Genomic DNA, 10,030 nt, shown 5'->3' with positions numbered 1-10,030 from the left:
ATGTGAATATGACTGAAAAATTTCATTTTTTTCTGAAAAGGTGGTGTCTATTTACTTGTGACCACGCTGTATATATTGAATAAATACTTCAAAGCGAAAGTGTGTGGGTGCTATCCTGTGTTGAATGTCGCACACAGTGGATTTGATAAAAGACTTATCCCTGTAGGCCCTCTTAAAACCACGACAAAATGCCATATGAATCAAAGCTCTCGAGATTTAATCAAACAAAAAGTATCATGTTCTGCAAGAGTAAGGAATTGATATGTTTAATTCCGGCCATATCTACAAAATATTATGTCTACGATATCATAGGTATTTCTCACAGAACGTACGTGACGTGTTGTACTGTATTTATTAGTTTGTTTGTAGTTAAGCACAAAGCTGCACAATGGGCCATCTGTGCTCTGCCCACAACGGGTATCGAAATCCGGTTTCTAGTGTTGTAAGTTCGTAGACATACCATTATGCCACTGGGTGGCTATTTAATAGAGTCTATGAAAGAATCTTTTTTTTTTTTTTACATTCATAAAAACATATTTTAATTTTTTATATCCGTTAAAGTCTCTTGCTTTATTACACCAGTACTATTTGATATTAAAATAATAATAAATTTGGTACAATAGTGAAGACGAATTTTTATTTATTTTTTATCATCGAAAATCAGCAGTTACTCGTATGTCGTAGACGTTGAAAATTCAAGACTTCTAACCTCAAATCATGATGGTTCAAGAAATTCGTACTCGAGTTACTGATAAAAAAAATAATGATACGAGAGAATAGTTGATGAGTTTAAAACAGGGTATTCATCGTTCAACCAGGGGTTGTTTGAATATAAAACCACTGTTATCACGACATTAACTGATCTAATCTAGCCACAAAATTGTACGGTATCTGGCTTAATCTGAATAGTAGCTAAACTTAACTAGTTCACAAATTCAATAAACTGACATTATCTGCAAATCACCGTGACAGTTACTAGACGGTATGATCAGGTAATTACAGCTGTTGAAAATGCTAAAATTGAAATCTGATGTCTAGGGATATTATTTCCCAGTTCAGCTTATACGTCTCTATACTATATGGTAATACAAGATCAACTTATAATTTTAAAGGTAATGTATTCAATAACTTTGAGACTAGAAATATACGATAACACAAGTTATAATGACTTTAACTTTATATAATGAAGATTTAAATAAACCTTTCTCGAAGAAATGGTAGACAGATGTTGCAGAAGATTTGTTTATTATTCCATATTGCATAATTAAATCTAAAGTTTGTCCATAGACGGCGTCTGGTACTCTCGCGCTTGAACACAACATAGACCTAATTACGAACATTCACGAACAGAAAAGTCCCGTGTAAATAAAACGCCTTGAGCAAGTTTATTAAAAATTAACGTCTACGTAAAAACCTAATTCTTTTCAAAAATATATATTATTATATGTGATACAAAAAATCACTAACCAACATATTTGTAGTATATTTCAATCGATAAATATTTATTACGTAAGAACCTTGCTTGAAATGTTATTTAATATTTAGTATCTAGCTTCGCAAGTTTCACCAACTGCCCTAAGTGAATATCACGGCATGACGTTCTGAATAAATCACGAGATGGCCATGATGTGCTAAACTTCCTCGCTCGCGACTTACTTCCTTGCTAATAATAATGTTGTGTTGCAAACAGGATAAAAAAAAAATTAGAGGTAGACCTAAATACCTCGACTGAGTCACTCCAGCTCGATGTACTTCAATGTACTAATAAGTTCATAATATTTTGGAATGTTTATTCATTTTAATACACATAAAACAACGTAAATTTAAAATACTGTGTAAATTTTAGCTTTGGTAAATATATTCGAAGAAGAAATACTAAAAGTGGGAAAAAAAATATTAAGAGAAAGGAATCTTTGATAGAAAATCACAACGCCGTGTTAACTGGTACTAGTAGTAGTTTAGATATTGCTTGGAAATAGTTATCAGAAAGTATATATAAATTATTTAATGAGATATCTGTTTAGTTTTTATTCAAGTCTTACTAAACTGTAAAAAGAGTATTATTTTATAACGAGTTCAAAGTGGATGAACGCTACTATTTACAGATTATTAAATTTACTCTAACAAGTTGAAACATAAACTAAATCAGTAAATGTGTCTTTTGTACAATATCACATGTCGTAATAAGTAGTCCTACCTTCTAATATCATAGACTGTTGGCGTTGACAGCCGAGCTGAGGGTCACATGCATTTCACAGAGTTACGAAGCACGTGGAACAATCAGAAATATAGACCAGGCAAATATTAAAGATAAAGCCACAACTTTGTATAACACACTTACCTTTTAACGTGTCATAAAACGTTCCATAGAATGAATAGAGAATAGTATGTTAAGTCCGATACTATCGACTATAATAAGTCCAAACATTTCACAAAATCTCAAGCAAACCGTCTCACACACCGCTTCTCTCAAAACTAACTTGGGTTATTTGTTCCAGCTTCATTCAACCACAAAGAGGCCTCACGTACTGCGCATGCTCAACAACTATGTATCGGTGTATATGTAGTATATGAAATATTGGAATAAAAGTATTCGAAATCTCGTGCACCGATATTTAAAGTTGAAACAATAAAAATGAAGTTTCACACCTGAATACCCCTGATTGTTTCTCTATGTGTATGTATGCTAAGTATGAAAAACATTGTTCTGTATGAAAGGTATGCTCAAAAATATATTCAAGGTCATCTACTGTCCATTTATCGTAACATAGCGAGCGTTGTGGTATGTGTTAGGCGTTTAGTAATAATAACAATAAAAAATAATCCGGAACGTTAATTTGCATTCAGTAACAAATAAACAATGAACAGTTCTCTTCTCGTGGAATATTTTTCGCTTTATTTATTAAACATTTTAAATATTTTTCAGAGGGAATAATTTGACTTATCAATAATACCAACACGATTTAAAAAACACACGTAAGAAACCGAAACCGGTGCTATAAAAACTTTATCAACAAATGCTCATTAAGAGTATAAGAAAAGTTAAATCTGTAGATATAATTATAGTATACTCCATCTAGATGTTTTGATATTATGTGTTAGACAAGTTGAGCCTACTCTGTTGATATATTTGTTTAAAGCTAAGCACGAAGCTACACAATGGACTATCTGTGCTCTGCCCACCATGGGTATCAAAACCCGATTTCTAGCGTTGTAGGTTCGCAGACATGCCGCTGTGCCACTAGGAGGCCCGTTGATATGATTAAGTAAACTGTATTTTTTGTTTATAGTATATTCCATTTGGAAGTATTGAATTTAATTGTCAAATAAATTAAAGCTGATCATGCTATTAAATTGTATTTTTGGCCCGGCATGGCCAGGTGGTTAGGGCGCTAGACTCGCAATCTGTGGGTCGCGGCTTCGAATCCCCCTCACACCAAACATGCTCGCCCTTTCAGCCGTGGGACCATTATAATGTGACGGCCAATCCCACTATTCGTTGGTAAAAGAGTAGCCCAAGAGTTGGCGGAGGGGGGTGATGACTAGCTACCTTCCATCTAGTCTTACACTGCTAAATTAGGGATGGCTAGCGCAGATAGCCCTCGTGTAGCTTTGCGCGAATTCCGTAACAAACAAACAAAATTGTATTCACATTACTGAAGCACATAACTACAGAAAAATAATTATAACCTTACACAAATATCGACACATCTTATTATTATTATTATTTTTTTTTATCCCAACTCCTTTATCCTGCTTTAACTAACTTTCACATGCTATATGGAAGGGGATTTGTACATTTGTTATTAAACACAGAGCTACACAATGGCCTATCAGTTTTTTCGTCTTGTAAGCCCGCAGACTTACCGTTTAGCCTCGGGGTGTTAGTGAAAAAGAGATTAATCTACTTATTCATGAAGTTGTTCTGACAACCAATGTATCTTCATTTCTTGACAAAGGCGTAATCACAGAAGGGTTTGAAATGTACACCGTGTTTATGAAGAAAACGGTTAAAAGCACTTGATTAATTAGTAATTTTATTTCTCATTGTACGATCTAATATGATATTCTACTCCAATTGTGTTGATAATATTAAATCAAGCCTTGTTCACAGTATAATACTTTTTTATCTTTAATTGTGTGGTAATTACAAGATTACTGTAACGTTATAAATGGAAGTACATTTTTTTTGTATAGTTTTATATTAATTAATGCACGTATTAGATATAGTACTGATAAGGCCTGGCAGGCCTGCTGGTTGGGGCGCTCCACTCGCAATTTGTGGGTGGCGGGTTCGAATCCTCGTCAACAAACAAGCTCGCCCTCTAAGGTTGCTGCCACCCGAGTGTAAAATTTCTTGGCTAATACAAAATACCAGAGCGGCCAGAACTGTAACAGTGATACTTTATCTTGTATGATACAATGTAATCGAAATAAAACAGTTTCTATGTATATATGAGATAACCTTAAAAGGATAAAACCTGCCAATTTCTCATATTACAAAAGCACTTACAAGTATTTACATTTTGGCACTATTTCTTTACGCGTCTGTTGTTTAACTACTTAGTTGTTCTCAATTATACTCATTATAGCAACAATAAATTCAGGTGCGTTGAGTCGGCCATATAGTTAGTTATTGCAGGAAAGGCAGATAGTGCGATTGTTCTATATATATAATGGAATCGGTACTCCGACCTCTGAAAGGTCCCAGCCTCAACTTTTTTTTTTTTTAATGTGAGGTCTTAAACGAAATACCAGACGCCCCCGCAAAGTGCACCGGTGGGTCAGTAATAAGTTTCCAGACTTACAATGCTAAAATCCGGGATTCGATTCCTTGCGATTGACAGAACTGCATAGTCTATTGTGTAGCTTTGCGCTAAACGAAGAACACCAATTATTAATAAGGTTTTTGTCATGGGAACCCATGGTATCAGTAATGAATTTCCAGGGAAATTTGACTTCTGCTAATAATATATAACGAGTCATATGATAGCCGTCAACATGAAAAATATTTCAATATTAATAATAATATTGCACTCACTTGAAAAATAACACACAACACCAGTAACTAACTGTAAGTACGGGATCGTATTTACATTTCCACAAGATGGGAATTACCTAATCTCGTTCTTAAATCATGGAACTATTTAAATTAATTACCAGTACATGATTTTTGTTTGCACAATTGCCGTCTAATCGTGTATAAATTTCTCTGGATCCGAGAAGAGAAAGATAGCTGAAAAGTTAGAGATATCCATAGTAAACACGTCAAACATGGTGAAATGGATGAGAGTTGTTCTAATTTGGAGAACAACATGAAAATCCAAGGCGCCTAAAAGCTGGAAGTAAGGAGCTCTAAAATTCACAAGCTTGTTTCAGTAATAATTGTAGAACTAGAAGATATCGATCAACAGTCACCAAACATAGTAGTTAGTTGTGTCGAATGCTCCAGAATGTCCAATAAAGCGTCAGAACAGTGATCCAAGCGAAGATAACCAACACCATTCATTACGAGTACCAGCACTACTGTAGAGCTCTTTGTTTTCGTACAAACACGCCCAATGAAATCTCCAGAACAGTTAATTAAAGTAAATAAAGGCAACATCATTCAATTCGTCAGAACAGTGATCCAAGCGAAGATAATCAACATCATTCATTACGAGTACCAGCACTACTGCAGTGATCTTTGTTTTAGTACAAACACGCCCAATGAAATCTCCAGAACAGTTAATTAAAGTAAATAAAGGCAACATCATTCAAATCGTCAGAACAGTGATCCAAGCGAAGATAACCAACATCATTCATTACGAGTACCAGCACTACTGTAGTGATCTTTGTTTTAGTACAAACACGCCCAATGAAATCTCCAGAACAGTTAATTAAAGTAAATAAAGGCAACATCATTCAAATCGTCAGAACAGTGACCCAAGCGAAGATAACCAACATCATTCATTACGAGTACCAGCACTACTGCAGTGATCTTTGTTTTAGTACAAACACGCCCAATGAAATCTCCAGAACAGTTAATTAAAGTAAATAAAGGCAACATCATTCAAATCGTCAGAACAGTTAACCAAGCGAAGATAACCAACATCATTCATTACGAGTACCAGCACTACTGTAGTGATCTTTGTTTTAGTACAAACACGCCCAATGAAATCTCCAGAACAGTTAATTAAAGTAAATAAAGGCAACATCATTCATTAGCAGTACCAGCAGCTATTGGTTCTGTTTGTTCTAATAGCTTAACGTCAGTTATCACCACCAACAAAAAAATAATCTCATGCTCAGAATGGATTATTTAATCCAGCTTGTGATTGAAACGAACCAACTTTGATTATTTAATGTGGATTAGTGTTTGTTTAAAATTAAGCACAAAACTACACAATGGGCTATCTGTGTTCTGCCCACCGCGGGTATCGAAATCCGAATTCTAGGGTTGTGAGTCCGCAGACATACCGCTGTGCCACTGGGGGGCGTGGATTAGTGACAATCTCAAATATATTAATGTACAACATTGGTCATTTCGATTCACAGGCGTTAAATTTCAATATAATATATACAATAGAAGATTTTCAGAAAAATGTTAGAACATCTAAAGAGTAGATGGATTACATATAGAACAAATATAGCTGTGATAGGTAACTATACTATCGTAAACCATATTTGCCATTCGCTGACAGAAACCATAACCGTTCAGACCAGAGTGAGTACGGGGAATCTCGAATTGGAGGAACATTGGATCTAAGGTATAAAGACATGAACTAACTATTTTTTCATCTTGCATCAGTTATGGTGCATGAACAGTGAAAAAGATGGGGAGTTATAGAAAAAGACGCTTAAAAAACAAATCTCCTAGGAAGTCAGTTTGAACAATAAATCTTCAGAGATACCAATTGGAACAAATGAATTACCTAGAAAGCTTGTTTAAACAACAAATCTCCTAGGAAATCACTTTGAACAACAAATATTCTAAAAGGCCAATTTCTGAACAACAAATCCTCTGAGATACCAATTGGAACAACAAATATTCTAAAAGGCCAATTTCTGAACAACAAATCCTCTGAGATACCAATTGGAACAACAAATTACCTAGAAAGCTTGTTTGAACAATAAATCTCTTAGGAAGTCAGTTTAAACAATAAATGTCATAGAGAGTGAAATTCTACAAAAAAAAAGGAAAAGGGTGATTAAGTAACTATAACTTTTCGTAGCGATCTTGACAAATTCACCCAGTCAAATAGTGGCAACTTTCGTGCACTTATCAGTTTCTTAGCGTAATACGACGTTGTTTTAAGAGCAATTATTGAATTACCAGAAGGTAAGTATAAACTACCTATCTTCAACCATTCAACACGAACTGATCCTTACGAGCAAGCTAAAGTCGATATTGATTACTGAAATAAATGGTGCGCCAGTGTTAGGTACGTCCTTCATTTTCTTATACTGTTGTTACTAATTTCTCTAAATAAACCATCAAGAAAATTTTCCTGGGATTTTACCTGGTAGAAGACCAAACTGAAGAAGGATTAAAGAAATATTTAATTCACATTCTCTGGGAGTGTGGGATAGATATAAACAAGTGTCGCGGGCAGGGGGTGCAATGGAATATTTTTGTATGAGCAGGGCAGGCATATTATAGATTTAAAAAGAATAATCTGATAAGAATATTCAAAGTGTCTTATGTAAACATCGTGATGCATATGATTTGAGCCTTACTTCGAAAAGTGATGTAGAGAGCTGTGTGCTTGTAAAAACATTTCTCGAAATTATATAGGAAATACACATTTTGTTTTCAGCGAGTGATATACAATGGGTTCAACTGGCTGCAGATGAAGACATGAATAAGAAGATTAAAAGAAAGTTGCAGAAACTATGTGTTTAAGCAATGGGAATTTCAACACGATGTTGTATTGACCATTTGATTTAGTGGCATCTTAACGACAATAACTTTGCAGCTTAATACTGACGATGAAGGAGCCTCAGCAAGTGCGAGTGGCCTTTTGAAAGATGTTCAGAAGTTTGGTTTCTTTTTCATTCTAGTGTATTGGAACATGCATTTAGAATTATTAAGGCTATGTCGAATATACAATAACATAGCATGAACCTTGCCAAAGACTGTAGATAATATTTCAACGTGTAAAAGACAATGTATTGGTTATAGGAGAAAAGTTTGAAGGCATTCGTAAAGAAACTGACACTCTTGCTGAGAAATGGGAAGAAGGCACCATCAAGCGAGATGCATGAAAACAAAAACGGAAATTAAGAACGATTCTTTTTTATAAGCCCGTTGCTGTTACTAGATTATACTGACCCATAAATAGAGTCAATGTATCAGCTGGATATCCTTTTTGAGGCTATAAACAAGTAGAATGGAAGATTCCGTTCTATATTTCCCAGTGTTTAACAATCCTGGATGAGAACGAGCCGAGCTTACAAATTGTGCTTTACGTCTACACGTACACAGGCAGTATCCGATTGAACACTAAACTTTCTGGAAGTGATCATTACAGTTTTGCTGTTTCCTTCCTGTAATTGTTGCCTCAACCGAAATATTGAGCGTGATAAAAAAACAAAATAAAACATTTTACGCTGTACTATGAGATAGGAGCGACTTTTCGAAGAAGATTTGCTGAGCAAAGAAATTCGAACTGCATTCGAACATTACACTGAGGGGGTAGTCTGAAAAGACTTCGAAAAGACTTTGTTGCAGTACTAGTGCTGCGACACTACGTATTTAGTTTTTCAGCACTAATTATGATTTTCAGAACAGTAGATATTTTACATTATAAAATGACCTAATTTGATATGAATTTAATATATTTTATTTTGATTATAATATTATGGAAGGAGCCCTATAATAATTCTGCTTTACGAATGTTCTTACAGTCTATGCGTTTGTCGTGGAAATCTTAATCTTTGTCTATGTTACCCAATATCTTATATATTAATTCATGTTTTGTGTTTGTGATTTTGTTAATGCCTGCAAAATCCTCTCATAACCGCGGAGATAACAAGACCAATGGTTGGCAGGCAACTCGGGGTGACGTAGCCCCACTACTAAGGGAAGTTTCAAGGGGGACTAAAACGTGTCCGGAAAGTCACCCTGGCATGACGAGGATCTAGGAGAAAGTTTGCTGGGCTGCTTAACTCGAACCCGGAATTGGATTTTGTGTTCCTGGCATCCTCGGGATTCTGGGGACGCCATTTTTAAAACTATTTTCATACTCCCCACTCATAAGTAAGTGGGACCAAACTTAACACATGTGCTCAGGTACTATGGACGAGTCCTACTGAGGCTTTTATTGGGGATAATGAAGGAGCTTGAACGACACATCAGGGGCCACTGTGAATCATAAGGAGTGGTCTTTGAACCTCGCATTTTATGTATTTTACGTTAGTACCAACAATATGTGCAACTACGTTCTGACACATGCAGAATTGGATTAAGTAATGGAGGGGTTGATATTGATACACTATTTCCAGACTCCGGATCGAAGGTACACTCGACTATGAGAAATATAATAACAATAATAATCAAAAACCAGATGTCTCATTGAAAAACGTATGTTTGAAGTTGTGTCACTATAACAACAGCGATTGTAGTCATTTCATAGTAAACTATTACCTTGTAATTTGTCATTAACATGTTCTGACATCGTGTTCTTTCACAAATATTAGGTCGTCAAGAAATTAATGTCGCGTTTTAGAACACTTTCATTACCCCCCCCCCCAAAAAAAAAAACGTACATCACGTATAATAGTTAAACGGACCGCCTAAACGTCACGTCAGTGTAGCCTATATAATGTGTAAAGTTTAGTTTACTCTAATCCCTAATAGTGATGGTACACGACGAGACAAACATTCGGCATGTAATGCTGTTTGAATACACGAAGAGAAACAACGCCTCTGTAGCCATCAAAGAATATCAAAGAAGTTTATGGAAATCTTTTAAATGTTCGTAAGTATGAACGATGGCTTAGCAAATTTCGTTCAGGTGACTTTAGCCTTAAAAACTGTGGTGGCAGG

General features: G+C 35.2%; 1 protein-coding gene across 4 annotated transcripts in view; it reads right to left on the bottom strand.

The window, feature by feature from the left end:
* The window catches only part of LOC106458664 (protein TANC2-like), a 117,121-nt gene that overhangs the window by 89,970 nt on the left and 17,121 nt on the right, over positions 1–10,030 (bottom strand). Inside the window, exon 1 of one of the 4 annotated variants that reach the window (XM_022384924.1) lies at positions 2,342–2,447. The exons of 2 other annotated variants lie outside the window; for them this stretch is intronic. Coding sequence is in view for 1 of the 2 variants with exons in the window: in XM_022384923.1 (XP_022240631.1) it covers positions 2,198–2,210 (13 nt within the window). In the remaining variant the exon portion in view is untranslated. Of the gene's footprint in view, positions 1–2,197; positions 2,217–2,341; positions 2,448–10,030 lie in introns of those variants that run through there. One more of the 4 variants, XM_022384923.1, reaches the window with a different exon arrangement.

The sequence above is a fragment of the Limulus polyphemus genome, unplaced genomic scaffold, assembly GCF_000517525.1.
Source record: "Limulus polyphemus unplaced genomic scaffold, Limulus_polyphemus-2.1.2 Scaffold498, whole genome shotgun sequence".
In the NCBI taxonomy this organism is placed as follows: Eukaryota; Metazoa; Arthropoda; class Merostomata; order Xiphosura; family Limulidae; genus Limulus; species Limulus polyphemus.
The sequence above is the reverse complement of the archived record's forward strand: the minus strand, read 5'-3'. Positions and strand labels throughout refer to the sequence as shown.